The sequence below is a fragment of the Myzus persicae genome, unplaced genomic scaffold (assembly GCF_001856785.1).
Source record: "Myzus persicae strain clone G006 unplaced genomic scaffold, MPER_G0061.0, whole genome shotgun sequence".
Classification (NCBI taxonomy): Eukaryota; Metazoa; Arthropoda; class Insecta; order Hemiptera; family Aphididae; genus Myzus; species Myzus persicae.
In genome coordinates, this window is record NW_019100555.1 from 14,008 (window position 1) to 35,558 (window position 21,551).

The 21,551-nt window shown below is 27.8% G+C and overlaps 1 protein-coding gene, 1 long non-coding RNA gene and 1 pseudogene across 2 annotated transcripts; 2 read left to right on the forward strand and 1 right to left on the reverse strand.

The window, feature by feature from the left end:
- The first annotated feature begins 828 nt into the window (after positions 1-828).
- On the forward strand, positions 829-8,591 carry LOC111032711. Its single transcript, XR_002604334.1, has 3 exons — positions 829-1,070; positions 5,972-7,204; positions 7,768-8,591. It is a non-coding gene; the product is annotated as an uncharacterized LOC111032711 (long non-coding RNA).
- Positions 8,592-12,208: 3,617 nt separating this feature from the next.
- On the reverse strand, positions 12,209-19,943 carry LOC111032714 (nucleolar transcription factor 1-like). The gene is made up of 12 exons (XM_022313160.1): positions 19,478-19,943; positions 17,285-17,404; positions 17,062-17,186; positions 16,800-16,934; positions 16,359-16,409; positions 16,182-16,232; positions 16,004-16,054; positions 15,828-15,878; positions 15,297-15,341; positions 14,140-14,242; positions 13,863-14,078; positions 12,209-12,395 (listed from the first exon to the last, which is right to left on the reverse strand). The coding sequence occupies exons 1-12, from the start codon at positions 19,515-19,517 to the stop codon at positions 12,256-12,258; spliced, it is 1,128 nt and encodes a 375-aa protein (XP_022168852.1). The 5' UTR covers positions 19,518-19,943; the 3' UTR covers positions 12,209-12,255.
- Positions 19,912-21,145, forward strand: LOC111032696 (annotated as a pseudogene).
- Positions 21,146-21,551: the final 406 nt, after the last annotated feature.

Sequence of the window (21,551 nt, forward strand, 5' to 3'; positions counted from 1 at the left end):
TATACATGAGACACCAAATGTTAACCACAATAAGAGGAGCAAATTGTCCTATGCAAAATTGATTTTAATTTTTACATATCATTAATTTACAAAAAAAGTTATTATTCTTTAAAAATCCATTATTTGTTTGTATTTCGTACTTGAATGGTAGGTACCTTAAACTAGTTTTTGACAAAAATATCGCTTATAAATTATATTGTAACTATAATATTATGTATTTATAAAACATACAATATATTGTTATTCACTTATAAGTCTATGTACGGTAGACCGGTGTATATAAATTGCTTAAAATTAGGCTAAATATATATTGAAAAATGCATTTAAAACAAAACAGTAGGTATCTATATAATACGGGCTTTGAAATATATTTATCGTTTAACCATTTTGAATATATAGTGTAGTTATAGTAAAATATATACAATTTCTATTTGAAACCACGGAATGATGATAGCAGTAAAATAATTTGTTAAGTTCCTAATAATTATTTATATATTCGTATTTAAAATATTTTGTTGCAAAATTCGTGTGTAAATACACTTAAATTTGTGTAGTAAGTTACGAGTTGTTTATCATCTATGAGTATAAGAATACAAACGCGGAAATGATAATTTTATTACATATTATATTTCATAAAACAAATTTATAGTGATTAAGAATGTTTTTTCATTCTAAAAATATAAAAAGTGATACAATGTCTAAGATACTTTGATAAAAATGATTACGCTTACTCGATAGGTAATGGGTGGTTTCTGGGAGGCGGGTGGGGATATTACGAGTATCATAAAATATTAACAGTTGACACCTGATGTAGTCGTACGAGTCGTGCCATATAGTTTGAGTGAAACGAACTGTGGACGCTGTGGCCTGTTGATAGGTACATCTGTACAGCGTCCACGGTTCGTTTTACGGAGCATATAGTGTCAATAATATCATTAAAACCGTATAATCTATATTGACATATTATTATGTAGTTCACAAAAGCCTGACAACTGCAGCAAGGATCGCAATGGAAGAAGGCCACGACCACCAGTGTAATCCACATCGTCAGGCAGACACTGCAGTGCTGGGTAGGTAACTTTATCCGTTACTATTTGAAAAATATAATTACAAATGTTGCTTAGAGAATAGTAATAAGTGATGTACAATTTCAGAAATGAAATATTTAAGACATTTCTAAGAAGAATTAAATTTTATTTTTTAGTTGAGCTTATTTTTTTACTTAAGGCGTGTAAAAATTACAAATATTCATTGAATTTTGAAATGTATATTACATATTGTATTGATTTAAATATTTTGTATTTAATCATATACAGAGACAATGATAGTACTTAATATTTGCGAGGTAGACGGTAGTATAGTCAATTACCTATTTTTTAAATGCAAATAAAAAAATTAAAATACAAATTTTTCCCTAGGAAATTTTCTTCTTACATCACTTAGTGTAATTAATTAAACATAAAGTAAAGGGCAAGTAAATATGTCGTCTAAAAACTGAACCAAAAATTGTAACTTGTTAACATTTAAAACTAGGGAGATAGTAAGTAACTGCTCCGCTGTAGTGTATAGGTACCTCGTAATTAAGTAAGTCACCGTAATATATGTGCTAAATTTTAATGCAATAATATTATATTGAATACGAAAAACTATTCTGAGCGAAGACGATCTGAGATTTATTTCATAGGGTACCAGCGTACCAGGGTGCATGGGGTAGTCGATACTCTTCTACAATATCGGCAAGATGTATGTGCAAAGTGGTTGCATCACAACCATAGGAACTGGCTGCAACCAATTCAATATCGAATTGAAATACTGATAAAAATCGTTAAAAATTGTTAAAAATCATCTAAAAAATCAATTGATATCAACATCAAATATTTTTTAATGATATTCAAATTTTTAAAATAACAGTTTTTTAATTTTTTTTTTTAATATACAAATTTTATTTCTATTAAAGTAGTTTATTTTATTATTTTTAATGTGGTAGGTTGAATTATTAATCTTTACAAAAAAATAACATCGCATTGAAAGTTTTATCTAGAATTGAAGAAAAAATCTAAAATTTCAAATGTGTATAAATACCTCAAAAAGATCCCACATATTTTGAAAATTAAATTATACTGTTTATGTATAAAAAAAAGTGCTATCAAACGCTTTTATGGAAAAATTCAAATATGGTTAGTCTAAATCGTAATATTATGCGTTTAATATTTTCGTCAACGTATCTATTGAACTTCAGGGGCTCATGAAAAATTTTGAGGCAATGGTCTTACGTAGTGGTTCCTAACCTCAGGTTGCGATCCAAAGCAGGGCGTTGAGGTTTTTATAAAGACGTGTCATAGTAATAGTCCATAATTTATAATTAACATGTTATTTCAGGATGATTTTTGTGAATATTAAGAAAAAATATTTTCCTAAACTAATTTAAAAAAATATTCAACAAGAAAATCGTTATGAATATTATAAATAATAATATTGTTATAGGTTCTCATAATTTCTATTTTTTGTTTGAATTTTTTGTTAGTAAAATATATGAGAATTATCGACTATGTTTGCAATTATTGTGATTTTTTAGGAGTCGTGAAACGTTGAATTTAAAATGTTAGGATCACTCATAAAAAGTTGGGGACCACTGATCTAACTTTCGAATAAAATATGTGATTCTTCGAAATTGTAATCTAAATAATAATACATTTTTTTTTTACTGTTTCTCAATTACATCTTGCACTTTATTTTATTTATGTACAAATATAATTCTTTATTTTATAGAAAACGAACACAATAATATTATATAGTTTCATCATAATATAATACTTCTACATAAATGCTTAATATACTTTTATCTTTATAAAACTAATAAAATCACACAAAAACCGGAATGATTCCCAAAAATAAAATTTTATCCGATCTCAACGTACAGACTACAACAATAATATTCACGGTTACACTTAATTAGGATTCCTCATTAATGTGTGACTAATGAGTAATGACTAATGACTATTGAATTTTGTTAATTTAGGCGTATAAGCCATAATATTAGACACTATGAAACATTTTCGTTTACTTATTGTACATATTGTTTTAAAAGGTTGTCTGCTCACTGTTTGTTTTCTTTTTTTTTTTGAGGGTACGAGTAGTACAACACATCTATTTGTCTAAATGCTGTCGATAAAAATCAATTTAAATACGATTTAAATGTACAAAAAAAATGTTTTGTTTTGAAAGTCGAATACAAAGTTGAATAATAATGAAATATAAAACCACGGAATGTCATACCTTAAAAATATTATCTTCTATAGTTTTTATTATAGGTGATCTTACTCTAAGATAACTAAAAAATCATAAAAATTATTTTGTTTGAAGACATTTTATCTATATATGTTACGTGTGAGTTTGAAAGAGAAAACAAATATTGCTCTGACGGCGTCCCCTAAACAGTTGTTTTGAATAGTTTTGATAATACTGTGTATTTACAGTAAATCGGTATATCTGTACATTACACTAATAATCGGATTTCATAATATAATAGATTGTTTAATATGGACCGCAGGTCCTTTTGTGGGATTAGACTCAACTTTTTTTTTTAATTTCAGTAACAACAACTTACGAAGAATTTTGTTTTACATTTCCAAATGCTTAGTATGATTATGAACATTAACTACAAAATAATTTGCTAAGTTTTGCGATTTTGACGAAATTCGCACACTATTTAATGCACACTCAAAATATTGTGCACGCTTAAAAAATATACCTACATAGTGGCTACATAATAATGTATATTTGCATACCAAACGACCACAAAAATATAATTTTATACTAAGGAAAAACATTTATAATACCTATTGTGTTTTGACAATATTTTTTTCAAGGTCGACTGGATTTTCGCCTATGTTATAACGCTGTTGCTTACGCAGGACTGACGATTTGATTTTAACTTTTTATTTAATCCTTACTCTGCACATTTTTTTTTAGAACGGTGATGACTATTACACGTTTGCACATACCTAATATAAGCAACATTATTATTTATAGTATACTATTTGAATTAATTGAAACGGTGGTTCTTAACAGTCAATAACAATAGTAATAAAATAAACAAAGTTATTTAATTTTAAATCTACAAATAATAGTATCATTTCTATACACGATAACATTTTAAATGTTTGGAGCCATTTATAAACATTAACAATATTAATTTTTTTAGTTTTTTATTCTATAAATGTCAATATAATTGTAATAGTTAGATAAAAAAAACTTGAAAATTTGATATAAGGCTCCTGATATATTGTTACATTGGTAGTTAAAAAATATTAAAATACATAAACACGATATTTTGTATAAGCATTTAAGTTCAAATTTTGATGACATTTATTAAATTCAATGTTAACAAATTATTTTGTGAAAAAAATGTATACGAATATCCGATGTTCAACTTTTATAGCTAAGGATTGAACATTTAAATCAAGGTTGAATTTAAGCAGTTAATTCTGTCCCAACCAGTATACAAAAATATATAAACACAGTTATAGTAATTATATTATATTATTATTATTGTTATTGTTATTTGTTATTATTATTATTTATAGTTATTTTATTTTTATTTATTTATTTATTTATTTATTTATTTATTATTATTTATCGACGCCTCACTGCCTCAGGGGCATTAGTATAGTACAGATTATAATTATAGATTATACATAATATTACAAGGTAAGAAAAAGAAAATTGGTGCATAAATGAAGAATAAATCAAAGAAAAATATTAACAAGTACAATTTTTAAGTTTAAGAATTAACGATGGCAAAGAATCATTAAAAATATCAATATTTGACATATTATTAATAGATCGACAATCACGATCAAGAGGGGCTGCGTACCCATAGTTAGTGGTGTGAAAATTCGTTTTTAATGTTTGGGGATTTCTGGAATAAAAAGAAGGAACTGCAAAAGATAATTTAGCAAGTAAATCAGGAGCATCAATATCATCGTTCAATAATTTGTAAATAAAGGTAACATAAAGTTCAACACGTCGATCAGTTAGAGATTTAAAAGTATACAGGTTAATACCGCAACGAGATATGCTCATTTTTATAAATTTATTTTATACTTTATTTATTCGATTAATGTGTAATTGTTGATGGGGTGACCAAATAATAGCAGCATATTCAAGTAGTATTTTAAGTTCAAATGTTGAAGAAATTATGTATTAAACCAAGATTAACGATTTTAGTTATTTCATTTTAATTCAAAAATATTATTGGTGGGTACTTGAAACTTTCAAAATATTTTTAAATGCAATTTTTTGGACAAAAATGAATTTAACTTACCTTCTATATAAGTACTAATGATTATTAAAAAGTGTAGTAAAATACCTTACTTTAATCACAATAATATAATAAAAATATATATCTGGGTATTTAGTAGTATTGTATAGGCTGACAGACCTGTCTTTGTTCAGAACCGTTTTTCGTATTCAATGATTTTATAACACGTTCTACAGTGACTCTCTAGACACTTAATTTACAGTAGAGAGTTTCCCACTTTTTTAATTTTTAACTAGGTACACAACAATATTTTCAAATATTCGTACAAACGCTTATGAAAAACCATGTCTATGTATTTTTAACACTTTTAAATATCTATTACAAGCACTTATAAGGAACCTTAAAGTTAATTTTTAAGCTATCTGAAATCACCTTTAAAATTTATCATTGTAAAATCATTTCAAATAATAAAATCTTGAATAAAATCAAATTATCATTGTAAAAGGTAGGTATATCGCTAAGCTCAGAACCTAAAAATTCGCAATATCAATACGTAATATATCGAATAAGAAATATAAGTAGTAGTAGTAACTGTTTAAAAAGGGTCAATTCAATTTAGTTAGTGTGAATATTATGAAGATACATTTTTATATTGAATATTTTACATTTGATTTTATGTGTACAATAATTGACCTTTTTATATTTCAGTACCTAGTATTTATTGTTATGGAACCATTGCTGCATGTGATTCAAAAGTCTAGTATATACTCAGATTCAAAAATGTTTGTTGTCATGAAAATGAAATATATACCGAATAAAACCATGAATTTATTCTTGGATGTGACGAAAAACTAGGGATACAGGCCTTATAAATTATATCTGGAGATTTTTCTCAATGACGCATTTGTGAAGGAGAGCAGTGCAGGATTTGAAATTTGGGATCCCACCAACTGTAAGGCAGAGACAAAATTTCAAAGAATGAGACTTACATTTCATATGAAAACTTTTAGGTAAACAAATCAAATATTATGTATGTATCAAAACGGAGGTGAGATTATCTAACACTATGTGGTGTCAGCCACCCATGCTACCGCCAATGATAAAAAGTTACATAGAGGGAAAAAAACGAGAAATCCCTTAAAGAAAATGTAGATATACAAGAAAAATAATTCGGCTATTTGATGTTAAGCCATACAGTGGATATAAAAAAAGATGGAAAATGTTACACATTGGCTGTATAAAAGGATTTCCGTGATGTTTAAGATACAAAATAATCAGTCTTATTTCAATCATAGCAGCCCATCTAGAGTGGTGATGTTATGATGATCGGGTAAAATTAATCGCTAATCACCCTAGATTTCTTCTAACGTGTCATACTCAAGTCACAATTCCACTTCCTCTTGACCCAAAACCGCCTTCAACGTTTCTATACGTTGGTTGGCGCTAGAGTACCTGCGACAACTCGCTCTCAGAACCCAGTAAAAATCGTCTAGTTATTTGGCGTTTCAAATATGAAGTGACCAACTCTTAGTCTTTTGTGTTTCAACGTTTTTTGATTTCAACGGGCCTTGGTTTCTGTAAACCAGTTGGAGGATGATCTGTTCTTGAGGTTCGTCCGCTCGACAACGTCTCTCATTGTCCGATCAGGCCGTAGATCATCAGCATCATTTTGGTTCGGTCGGTGCTGATTAATATTACTAACCTGACGCCCGACAGTCGGCATCCATCACAAATCTCCGTGTGACCAAGCGCAGTCTGTCGCGTTGCTTTCTATTCGTGGCTTGCGCGTGCTGCAAGGGCATTACCCACCGCGCCGTGCTTTTGAAATCATCAGTAATGGATGCCACCGCTATTCACATGAAATCACTCGGTGGAACCCGGTGGAAAATTGACTCATACGTCATCATTTGTGATTTGTCCCGAATTCCGGTACATCTGCAGGTAATCAACGTAATTATTATGATGTCAATTATATGTTCCCATTTAGTGTAACGATGTGCGACCACCCTCCTTGTTGATTATTATTACTTACTACTTACTTGTAATTGTATTGATATTTTATCCTCCTGGTCCAGCTGCTCTATGGTTGTCAGTCCAACTCCGAGAAAGAGCGCATGTAATATTCATATATAAGAAATTGTAGATTTAACATACGTGGAATTGCTGAATTCTTTTTCCAAAATAAAATATAATTATTTCAGGTTCGGTCTTGATAACTCATGATTTTTATACTCCCCGGGTTGGTTAGAAAATGATTTTATTTTATTTACCTAAATAATTTTTTTATTTAATTTTACATTAAAACATGTAATGTTTGAACGTAGATTAAAAATTAATTTTAATTTAAACGATGTATTAAATACTTGAATTTAATTTACATGTGAATCTCAAAAATACCTGTGGGTTAGGAGAGTGAGTAAAATCTGCACTTGACGATAAAATAATGTCGTAGGTCAGGGTACGTTTAAAATGATTGCATTCAATAACCCATGGTATGATTTTAGGAAACCTGATCTATCTGAAAACACGGTCAATCATTCTGGTGGATTTGAAAAGCCAAGATACTGGGTGACTTGTATCGCGAGTGAGTTGTTGAAGTTCAGCGACAACAAATGGCGGTGAAGATGGTTCTATGGAAGAGGTGGACCCGTGATACTACACGGGATATCTACTACGACACGCTAATAAAAACAACTATACTAAATATAGGTTGATAAGTGATTACTCTTACCCGATCATCTTATCAATACAGTGGACAGGGTATTATTATTTATGACAGATATAAACTTAATGTCGATGAGGCTTAAAAAAGGATAGGTGTCCTTGTATACATTTAATGTGTATGACGTATGTATGTTCCTTTTTTTCGTATATCCATTGTATGATTTAACATCAAATATCTAAATTATTTTTCCAGTATATCGAAATTTTCTTTAAGAATTAAGTATTGTTTTTTGTTTGTGGCCTTGACGTATCTTTTTGTTATTGGTGTTAACATCGGTGGTTGAGACCACATAATGTTAATAAACAGTAGTCTATGTCTATCACTTTACTTAGTGAATGTCGTGTGCTTTAGTTCTCAAAATTGCTTCATTTACTGTTATTAGGTTTCATTATTTGTCCTGAAATACTATCTTTTTTTAAAATTTTAATCTAAGTTATTTTAAAAATAAATTGCCTTAAGAGGATGTCGCACCCATATGTATTGTATCGGTTGACCGTCTTACACACTTACTAGTTACTACATAGAGTGATAACATTTTTTAAACTGTATATTTTAAAATGATCATAATTCATAACATACCTACTTAAAAATAATAATATCAATAAAAGCCTACTTGGGTCCTTAAATAATAATCTTACCTTTAAATTGTATAATAATAGGTCAATTTACTCTAATATCAAAACATTCAAAACTAACAGCACGCACTATTAAAACTGGTGAACGAGCATTTTCTAAGACAAAGATAACACACTAGGGTACGATGTCCTCTTAATACTAGGTTCCAAACCATTTTAACCAATATTTTCAAATAAAAATTATAGTACAAGTAGTTAAAATGTTGTTGATTATATTTAATATATTTAATAGTTATCTAGAGATTGTCTTTATTTCTTATAATATCTTATATTTTATTTTTATTTTTCTTATTATATTCAATTTAATATTGTAAGTAATTGATTGTACATTATTTATTAAATCCTGCATCAAAATGTTTATTTATTAAGATTAAGCGAGCTGAGCTTTTTTGATGCAATAATTATTACAATACATATACATTTACATAATATATACTTAAACAAATAGACCATTTACAATAATACAGTACATTCAACTTAAATAATATTTAATTTAAATAAACTAGACAATAATATTATTATTGTCTAGTTTATTTCATTTTAAAAGGCAAAGAAGGGGACACATTTACTATGGACATTTAACACATCATGCCCTTATGGGTTCATTTGTTATAAAGTTTGTGTGGATAGTGGAATGATAAAAGGGACAAAATATTAAACTGAACGAAGAGGAACTTTAAAATTAATTTAAGACAGGAGCATGGGTGAATCGGGTTTCCAATACAAGATGATATTATTCAGAAATTCTAAATTGAGTGCATGATTATGATCAACCAAGGATTTAAATGAGAGTCTGGTAGGTATCTATAGTGTTGAAATTGAAGCTTATGTGAAATGAACTTTAGGCTCATGTATTTAATGTAGAAAAACTATTACATAATAATACAGCTTTAAGATTATTTTAATAGTATAATAACTAATATTTATCAAAACATAAATGTAACATACAACTGCAATATTCAGGGACTGTAAGTGTACACAATTATAACGTTTTGTTTCCAAGTATCTTTACCTAAATCATAACCATTTACGTCATATAGGTACTCATAAATAGGGTTAAAATGTTTATAAATTGTGCATACTTTTTATTTTGATCACGAACCTTGCAGATCAAATTATATAATATGATTTGATCTTTTTGAATGACCTAGAATCAGATACATTCAATTTTATATTGCACACATTATGTAGCATATTTAGGGATTAATAGAAATAATATTATGAAAAAGCAGCTAATATACCAATATTTCAATGAAAAAAAAATAAAAATTTTGTCTCATTTGAAAAATGTTGACAAGTGGATACCACTCTGCTGTATAGTAAATGTCAAGTGGCTAATATTGTAATGGATGTGTTGAATTTTAATTTAATGATATAAAATCATTGTATATGATAAACGATTCCAAGCAAACTCTGTTTATATTACCACTACTGCATTGTAGGGTTAAAGTCGGAAACCCAGGAGTTCAAAATAACTTTCTAAAAGTGATAATCCAAAGATATTTATCGTGAGTCGTGACAGTATTCTGAATTCATAAAAAATATTGAGAAAATATCATATTAATATTTGTTTATGCCGTTCAAACATTACTACGTATCATGTTAACTATAAACTTCAATTAATCGAAACAATGTAAGTATACTAATTTAATTAAACTACATTATTAAAAAGTCTATGATATGGCCTAGAATCTAGATAGTAGTCTTACCTTAACGGCTTTACATATTTTATAGGAAGTAATTTCAATCTAATTTTAGAAATTATTATGATTATATTATTACATAATTACCTTTGTGAACGTAAAATTTGCTATGTTGCGCGTGGGTCAAACTGGTCAAAGAGAGAAAAAAAATACGGTGACATCCTCTTAAGGGGCCTCCTTACTACTGGATTCTAAGGAACATCGTATACATTCGGCAATTAACCTTGTCGTTGTATTAGTAGTAAATGATCATTAGTAATAGAAACCTGCATAGTGCAATATTTCCACTCCCTACCCAATCGAACCATAGTCAGACGTTTCTCTCGAGGTGTCTTCTTGGAATAAGCCTCGTTTATTATTTGCATTTTTTTCACACTTTTCCTCTGGAAAATTTAAAAAAAAATCCTGTACTTTTCACACGACAACGTCTCATATGTTGGTGTCCCTATAACATTATCATTGACTAACATAATATTATGGGCTATAGGTATCTATTAAATATTAATTATTAATGTGTGACATGTGATTTGTCGTGCGTATTCCGGGTTTAACGCACATAGAGTTACCTACTCAGAGTGTGTAAGGCGCGCTTATGCAGCAGTCTATCACGCCTACCGTCAGGAACACTCCTCAGTTTCTCGTTTGCGGTATATGCGTGACGACTTATTAATTGATCACGTCGAGCATTCAATAAATTATATAAATATATTTTTTTGTTTTATTTTAATAATTTTCTTGTAATGATGAGAGAGTATAATACTAGTCTGATACCATTAACTGATACAGATAATATTTTACACCAAACATATAATCTCGTTTTTTTTTTTAATATGAGTGGATAACGAGTTCAATTACATGTGTCATTTCGGAAAAGAGACTTTTCTTGTGATTACTATAGGGCAGTGGATCCTAAATTTTTTTCCATCTCGGAACATTTCAGTTACGAAATAGGATAACAAGTGTTTAATTTAAGGCTAAAATGTATCTAGTGTAACTAGCTGTTGAAAAAAAAACAATCTCTTTCACAGGAACGATAATAATATGAACACGATTTTAATTATTGCTCATATTATAATATTACTATTTACCAACTATCCACAAGTTTGAACATTTTAAATTAGTAACACAAATTTTCACAACTTACACTACTTGCTCAGACCAGCCTTGGTATCCGGTTCTAAATCTAAATAAAATGACACTATTGCACACTATTGAATTTCTAAAAAGTACACTATGATTACTTAATGGCATTCAATATCTATTATTGTAAACAATTGTCTTAAAATGTATTGGTTTTGCAATGTGTTTTTTTTATTGTATTTGTTGTTACATTTTGGAACCGTAAAAATGAAATGTTGATAAAATATTTAATTCGAAGTCAATAACCTTGAAAATGTAATAGGTAAGTTGTAGCCACTTGTAGGTACCTACCACATTCCTTAATCCACATAAGTTGTTATTGATTAAAAAATATTGAAAATACGGGCTTAATTGTGTTTTTATTAATTTAAGTTAAAATATTAACAAAATTATTAAATTGTAGTGTAAGTACACTATATTTTGGAAGTTAAAAATTCATGCAATTTTCAATTTTTATAATATTTAATATGATAATGTGTATTTGTGGATGAAATTAATGCTGCATGTGCTACATAAAAAATAATGAAAAACACATCTGATATTAAAAATGTTGATAACTTTTTTTTGGAACACCCATCACTTTGATAAGTCATGTTTGTAGGTACCAATAAACAAAATTATTATTATAACTAATACGTTTTTAGACCTTGATTACAACATTTTGCACATGACCAGAAAAAGGTTTACAACCCCTGTTTCTAGGATTTAGGAGTATCACATTAAATAAAAACTTATTCAGAAAATATATGAATTGTAGTTTAATAAACTAAAATGTTATTTATTTTATCATTATGAAGGATCCAAATTAGATAAACCGTTTTTGAAACATGTAATCCAAGATGGATCAGCATCAGTACCAGTTGTTTGATGTTTGAAATAATTCATGATGCAGGCGTCAATATTCTCATGAGTAGGTGGCGCAGTGTTATCTAAAAAAAGAAAAATGTGTTTTAATTATTGAAATAATAAACACAATTATTTAAATTATAGATAAAATAGTGTATTTTTTGGCCATTTTAAATCATATTAAATAAATTAATACCTCAACATTATACGTTTAAACATAACAACACTAAGATGGGAAGTATTATTTTTGTTTGTCATTATACATAGGTAATACTGTTATAATATATTTTTTCTGCCATAGTGCTATACTACAAACAGCAATTACAAACTTTCAACAGCCGATCCTACTTTAATATCTACCAATTTACTAGGTATTCGTTTTGCACGATTCGCAAGGCTATTAAAAAAGTAGTAAAAAAAACAGACAATTAGGTAAGGTAATAGCCACTAGTCTTGTTTATCTTTTTTTTAAATCATGTGTATTGTTTCATGTTTGTTGTTCCCAAATATTACTTAACTCATTAATAAAATACAAATTTAATATAACTAAACATAAATTACAATGGTTAAATTTAGAGTTTGGATAAAATTGATAATACGCTAGTGACCCGACTTAAGTTCTCACATCCACCACTATGGTACGCTGTTATCAACCCTGTGCAGAACGTCTTATACTGTGACATAAATGTACTTTATCGAGTACTATTTTTTAAAACTAGAATAAATTCAGAGGACGCCATAAGGCATTTTTTGTCTCTCTTACAAACCATGGCAAATTTTACATTCATAATGATGGAGGATTATAATGATATTATTATTTTTAAGTTATGATAATTTTTTAAGACAGACAGAGACAACAAATGCCAGTGTGGTGTCTTCTTTATGCTGGATATAAGTATGCAAAACTTAATGTGCAAAAACAAGTAGTATTAATGCTATGGTCAATTGAAGTTTTTTTTTATTATACACAGCTATGTGGCACACACAACTACGAATACTTTTTGTTAGTATAAGTGCAGATACAAATTAGTTCGGACTTTGCGATCTAAGCCTATCTGGGGCGGTTTTCTATAGCACATTGAGTGATGTAATCAGTTCGTAGAGTAGAAGTCCTGAAGAGTGAAGCGACCAGTAATACTCACTGTATATACTTTTTTCTAACTCTAAATGTATTTATAATTTTTTTTTCTAGATAATATTTGGTTCCATAGGTGTTTTGATGTGTAAAGTTATATATTTAAATAATGACTTATTAATGTTCAAAACTTATGACTTCTATCTTTTTTTTTTGCACAATCATTATTAAAATATTGATTGCCAATTACTGAGTAACGTTAACTTGTTCCACGACTATTTTTAATTAAGGGGATGGTAACATAAATACATGTATACTTTTAATACTGTGATTTAAGAGATTAAAATTGGTGAACATTTTGGTACAATTTAGATGCAATTTGTCATTCTTCAAAAATCTAAAGATTGGCATAGTTATTGTCAACCATTAAAGAACTATTAAAGTAATTGTAAATCAATTAATTTGAAATATTTACCTGGGAATGCAGTGTTAGCAAAAGCATCCAGAATTTGAGATCGTAGTTTAATTAAATACTGTTCATACTTAGAACAACCAGCACTGAGTTGTTCATTGTTAGCCACTAATTTGGTACTAGCATGTTCCATGTTTTCAATATATTTATCTAAGACACATACTTCTTCTTTTTGATCTGTTACTTTTTTACGAAAGGTTCTTAGTTCATTATCTCTAGCTATAAAAAAAAATAACAATAATAAAAAAAAATAATTAAATTAAAACAAATAGGTACCAACCTTTATTGAAGTTTAAGAATTCTTCAGTAAATATTAGTATGTCAGGGTCTGTATTACTGTTAGCACTAGGTAAAGACGGTTTACCCTTTTTAAATTCTTGTTCCTAAATAGAATAAATACATAAATAATTAATAATTATGAACAAAGAATTTGTAATTTACAAAATCTGTAATACATATTTTTCAAGCAAATATCATTATTCAAAGCTTCAATATAAAAAAATATAAATTATCACTAGTTGTCCGTGGCTCTAAATAGGGAGACGTCGCTATAATAGGGCCAAAAATCCAGGGTTTTTATTGTCACAAATAAAAGAATTTGGGATGAAAATTTAAAAAAAAATTAACCATCGATAATGGTTTTTGTTATATGAATATCATTTAAATCAATTATCAATGTTTACATTATATAATTATAAATACAGACAAATTAACCACTTTGTTTTTAGAAAATAAATAGTTTTGGAGCCGCCGTATATATAATTTATCTTATAATATATAAATACCAGCATTATTTTATGATTGAGTGTTGTGAAGATGCATGTTGAAAATCTATTTCATAATTTATAAATTTGTCAATAGTGAATGATGTACTACTCCTTACTTACATTTAATTCATCAAAATTAGAGTAAGTATGGATGCTTTTAAAAACATTTACATCATATTTATTAGAAAGTAGCAATTATTTTTTGTCGCCATTAAAGTTTTTTAATAATGAACTCTTTCCACAGTTACTTAAAAGCAGTAGTTTTCTAGTAGTATGTCTATCATTAATTATTTTCTTAACAACACCTATAATCTTAGCTACAGCAGAGCAGTCATTTTCCTCATAAAAAATTATAAACAATTGCCAAAGAAATTCCATGGAGCAAGAATGACCATCAGATACCGCATACATTATTGAACATAGAAGCTGGAGTGACTTAACTTAAGGAACATTTCACGGGTTATTGACAACTTCGTAAGTTTTAAAATTAAAATTTTAACTGTTATTCGTTAACAAATTATATAACTATACATATTAAGTTATTTAATGAAAAAAAAAATGATAATAAAATACATTACTAAGGACATACACCTAGTTTTATTATTTTACATTAAAAAGGGCCCCCCCCCCTTTAAGTTGTTTTGCATTGGAGTTGAATTCTTATACTTACGCCACTGCTTGATGTAGATGGTGTTTCTTTTTTAAATTCTTGATCCTAAATAGATAAATCATAGATAGTTAATAACAATGCATTTATAGTTTTATTATATCTTAATCTGTAACATATATTTTTCATGCAACTAAACTTTACTCAAGCTTCTCAGTGAAAATTTAAAAAAAATATAACCTTTTTAAATTTGTTACCATTAGATGGTTTTTCTTTTTTAAATTCTCGATCCTAAATAGAATAAATACATAGATAGTTAATAACAATTAATTTATAATTTTATGGAAATATTAGTTTGTAAAATATATTTTTCATGCAACTATATTTATTAAAGGCTCAAATATAAATAAAATAAAACCTTTTTAAATTTGATATCATGAGATGGTTGTTCTTTTTTTAAATTTTGATCCTAAAAAAAATAAATACATATAGTTAATAACAATTAATTTATAATTTTTTGGAAATATTAGTTTGTAAAATATATTTTTCATGCAACTATATTTATTAAAGGCTCAAATATAAATAAAATAAAACCTTTTTAAATTTGTTATCGTGAGATGGTTGTTCTTTTTTTAAATTTTGATCCTAGAAAAAATAAATACATATAGTTAATAACAATTAATTTATAATTTTATGGAAATATTAGTTTGTAAAATATATTTGTCATGCAAATATATTTATTGAAGGCTCAAATATAAATAAAATAAAACCTTTTTAAATTTGTTATCATGAGACGGCTGTTCTTCTTTCAATTTTTGATCCTAAATAAAATAAATACGTAGATAGTTAATAACAATGAATTTATAATTTTATGAAAATTTTAGTTTGTAAAATATATTTTTCATGCAACTATATTTATTAAAAGCTCCATTATAAATAAAATGTAACCTTTTTAAATTTGCTATCATGAGACGGTTGTTCTTCTTTCAATTTTTGATCCTAAATAAAATAAATCGTAGATAGTTAATAACATTTAATTTATAATTTTATGAAAATGTTAGTTTGTAAAATATATTTTTCATGCAACTATATTTATTAAAAGCGCCAATATAAATCAAATATTACCTTTATAAATTTGTGATCATGAGATGGTTGTTCTTTTTTCAATTTTTGTTTCTAAATAAAATAAATTGCAATGGGTATATAATTTTATCAAAATCTTAATCTGTAATACATATTTTTCATGCAACTATCTTTATTTAAAGCTATAATATAAATTAAATTAAATAACAATAAAGATATAACTTTTTTTTTTAATTTGCTATTGTAAAATTATTGATGCATAGTTCAATAAATATTTATTATTTAAAATAAATAATTAATGCAATAGATAATGAATTTCTTGGATAATGGTATAAAACATTTCAAAACAAAATTTTATTGAACATAGTAATGTTTCATATTTTGTATATTGTGGACTAATAAATGCAACAAATATTATATGAATTTTAACATTATATAAACATATTGTGAAAATAATATATGTAATTGAATTTTTCAACAAACTTTTTGGATAGAGATATCATGTTTAATTCTGTTTGATTTGAACTCCAAAAAATTTCTGTATGCATCAGTCTTTTTATAAGCCTCTAGTTCCTCAATATATTTAACTCGTTCTTGTTCAGCAGCTGTAAGGTATGGCTAAAAAAAAAACATTTCTATAGAAGAATAATTAAAATCCTTGATGATTGGTGGATTGTTTTCTAAATATTAATATCTGCTGCATTTAATGATGATTAATGTTTATAATATGTTATGAAGTAATTACTTGTTTTTTATCTGCTGGCATTTGGTTCCATTCAAAAGCTAATATTTTGGTTACTTCAGAAAATGGTAAATTGGAATTTTGAGCACAGTACTGTGGTCGTCTTTCATTTAAAAATCGTATGTATCCTGTAAACATAGACGAACAATGAATCTATTTTTATTATTCTTGGATAATCTATTATTTTTAAACTACACAAAATTGTATTTAGTTGTTAATTTATTACCATTAAGTGGAGGTCTTGGAGCCCTTTTGTCTTTTAAATACGTTTTACGTGTTTTACTTTTAATATGTTTTTTTTCAATAATTTTTGGTGTGGTATTTTTCTTGAATTCTTTATCTTGTCCTGCAACATTTAGTTATAATGTCAACATGAAGACATATAATATTCAATGAAATATACAACATGCATGGGGTCCAATTCTTGAAATCATGAGACAAATTCTTGCATGTGATAAAAGTCATAGATTTTACCAAAGGTGATACTTTTAATTGCATGAGACTTAATATTGGTATTCTTGAACTAAATCAATAAGATTTTTGTCACTTGGCAAATGTTATAAAATATTCCGTGTGAACCACTGCAGAAACGACACAAAATCTAGATTTTAACCTCAAATAAATATTTGATCGAGTGACTACCTTTACGGTTAACATAAATATACTCAGGATATTGATTTTCGATCAAATTTATATTAGTTGATGGAGGTATGATTGTCAAATGTATGCAGTCAACACAACCAATAACCCTGGGAAATTCAGTTTCTTTGTAAAACATTGATCATTGAACATATTATTAAAAATTATTTGAAATAAATCTTATTAAAAATTATGTATGTAAAATAATAATTACTAATTGCGGATTTTGGTGAGCTCATTCAAATTTTTAGGAAACATAACTTATGTTTGAAATATTTTGGGGTGATTTGGAGTTGCCACAACTGCCCTTATACTAGATACTGTTGGCTGAGATTATGCTATGAATCTACTATTACCCAATGAAGATTGATAGGAACCTGTAGCCTAAAAATTCAACATCACTAGAATCTATTCAAATTAAATAAAAATAACTGAATGTACTTATGTTAAAGAACTTTGAACTCATTCTATCAGAATTATTGATATTATTAATCAACCAAATTTAAGGTTAAATAATAATTTAATTAGGTTAATTATCGTGCTTAAAATAAGTTAAATACAATTAATTATGTTTGTACTATTATATTTAAATTTATTTTAAATTTAATAATAATAGGTAAATACACTAAACATTGTTTTTTATTAATTATACAAGGTACTATGTTATTATTATACAGTAATTGTTTAAAATATATTATAAAAGTATATAAATTAAAAAATAAGTATTAAATTAAAAGTATTAATTCTAAACGTTGTGTTTAGTTGTTTAATTTTGTATAGTTAAGTTATCATGTAATAGATGTTAACTGAAAGCTAATAAAAAAAAAATATATATTAATTCTTATAAAATAATATAAAATTAATGAATGAGTACAAATTAAAAATAATTCAATAGCATTTTTTACTGATGTTATGGGCTTATTATACATAACTTAACTAGTTAGAAAGTTTAAGTTAAGTTAGAACGTTATTTTTAAAACTTTCTAACTAGTTAGTTTTAATTCATAATAAATTTATAACTTAACTAGTTGGATTGAAAGTGTAAAATTATCTAATCTAACTTGTTAAAAACTAGAAGTAACCAGTTTTTTTTCATTCCAATATTTCAAACGTTCTGTAAAACTGCTGAGTGCCGACTATTATCATCTACTTATAACACAATTACTATAATTATAATGACCAACATAGATCATAAAAAAAAAAAAAATTCTAGTAAAATCAATAGAAGAAGCACAGCTTTTTGTTTTAATAAAGAGCCTTGCTAATTCGATTAAATATAGAACAAGATCTTTTGTTAGTCGGTAGGTTTTTAATAAATAATCGGTTGGACAACATGAATGGATCACTTATAAATTTTTTTTTTCGCATATATCTTTCGGGAATTAAATGTTCATATTCACGAACGTTGTTAATAGCGATCAAAGTAGTCATCTCTTCAAAGTTAGCCATACCAAAATAAACTAGATTATACTTTAATGTATATTCTATAATTGACAGTATTATTACTAGATATTAGGTATTATGATAATAAATGGTAACTATATTTATAAATTATTCTATATATTATACTAAATTATCATGCGATAGAGGTTTGTCACTGCTTTTTACCTAGTCGAATATTAGTCGATGGTTCTTGGTTCGACTAAAGTCTTATCTTATTTCAAGAATACTAAATATTTATTTTCATGCGATGAGAATTTTATCTCATGTGACAAAGTTGATCACGATTACAAGAATTGGGCACCTTTAATAAAAAATACAAAATTATAAACGCAAGTACCTGATATGTCCATAGGCTCAGAGTTTTCAGAATCCATCATTGTACTCAATCAAGCTTACTGTTTTCCTAATAAAGACTAAGCGTACAGGCATTCAAACACGCCGACGGCTAACGAAATCGTCCGTACTGACAAAATTCAATACAACGGAGAACAGTGAACTAGATAATATTAATCGCGACTCGTGAAACGCCTAAAAAGTTTCAGCACCAAACGAAGAATTTAAGAGCTATAACGCACTCGTAAAATTCGACGGAATGGCCGAAATACCAGCAACGTGGTCGGAAACCCGGACGTATTATCTATAGTCAGCGCGGAGACGTTAACTCGGGACACGCAACACAGTCGTGCAACAGCACACTAACACACTAACACACTAACACAATGATACTATTGCGACAATGAATATAACACGATATCATGGCATCGTGCTAAAATGACCACAATGATCGTATCAACGTAAAATAAGACGACGTTCGGTCAACGACATGGTTGACATGATTTAATGCGCAGTACATTCCTACCTTCACCCCGGTTGGCTTATCGGTCGCATTTTCGGGGAATGTTCCCCGATAGGCCCAGTCCAATATCCTTTGATAAACCATGTCTGAATAGTCGCATACCAATAACATATTATTTTAAAGGATATTATTAATATTATATTGTAAAATATGGTAAGTAAACAATAGGATAACAATACAATATTACTCTCAATGATAAATGATAATAATAATATTTAAGGACTAATATTGTACAATATTATGACGTATTATGTAATAATAATTATAAGTTCATGGTAAGGACTAAGGACCACTGGCTGTCACCGTATTCCCCATAGCCGTGTGGTTCGTAATTTATTCGTATTCGTATGCGGAATCGTCTTGTTCAGCGTTCCGCTAAATAAATAATATTTGTAAAACGATTTCACTAGTCATATGTCTATGATACCCATATAATTTGGTAGCATCTACCGGGTTCACTACACATCATATAAATACCAACAGTACTTATAATTTTTATCAGATTAATATTAAATTAATTTATATTCAATACAATAATCATATTTTGTAGGCGTATGTTGGTGATTTACCCGAAGACTTCTTACGCCTAGACTTGGTTTCATTAGATGATTCTACTAATAGATTGTAACAAGAAACTGCGGACTAGCAAACTGCCATGGCTCTGCAACAAGCATTATCTTGTGTGCAAGGAGACCGTGATATAAATAGATTAAATATTACAATAGTACAAGCGCGGCTTGTCAAAAACTATGAATTGACCAGAATAGATCCATATGTATATAGAATTGGACATTGTGTATATGAAACACAAACAGATTCTAATGGTGGTAAAACCCCTAAGTAGTATAAAACTGTTCAAACGTAATTCAAATTAGTACTAATTTATTTTGAATGTATTAAAAAAGATTACACATTTTTAGACTTCCACAATAAGATGTCATTGATGAATGTTCTTTCAAAATGTATGAACTTATTACTTGGACAACAATACCAATCTCTAATCAAATTTTTAAAGGGGTCAAAATTGAACAGTTGTACAATCTAACCGGTAAACAAGGACCAAATAATGAAGGAACTATAAATATAAATATGAGTTTTGGGGTGAGAACTAATTTTTTTAACGACTATTACATTTCTGTAGTTACTTAATATTATATTAACTATGTATCCTCGTTGACTTTAAGACTCCACTTAGTAGACATATAAAACAATTAGATGGCCGACTACAGGGCAATATTGAAGTCGGCAGCCATATGTCAACACGGAAAAATTGCATTATTGATAATATACATATATTTGGAATATATGTCATATAAATATGTATCAGGTAATATGTAATAGGTGTCTTATCTATTGAGTTATTTTTTAAACATTGGCCCGTTGACATATGGCAGTAGGTACGACTTCAACGTCCCTGTGGGAATGTAATATGCAGTCCACTAGCTATCTAGTTGTTTTATATATCTATGTATACACCTGGCACTGCTGATTATATTATTACAGTCCGGCTCATGAAAAGTGATCGTTCAAGGCCAATAGGTTTTTATCTAAATGG

Bases quoted from the DNA above. Each gene is read 5' to 3' on its own strand.
- LOC111032714 (XM_022313160.1), bottom strand. From the start codon at position 19,517: ATGATGGATTCTGAAAACTCTGAGCCTATGGACATATCAG. The intron at 17,187-17,284 runs GTAATAAATTAA...CTATGTTTACAG, and splicing joins TCCAAGACCTCCACTTAATG to GATACATACGATTTTTAAAT. The intron at 12,396-13,862 runs GTAAATATTTCA...TTCTTTTTTTAG, and splicing joins TGCTAACACTGCATTCCCAG to ATAACACTGCGCCACCTACT.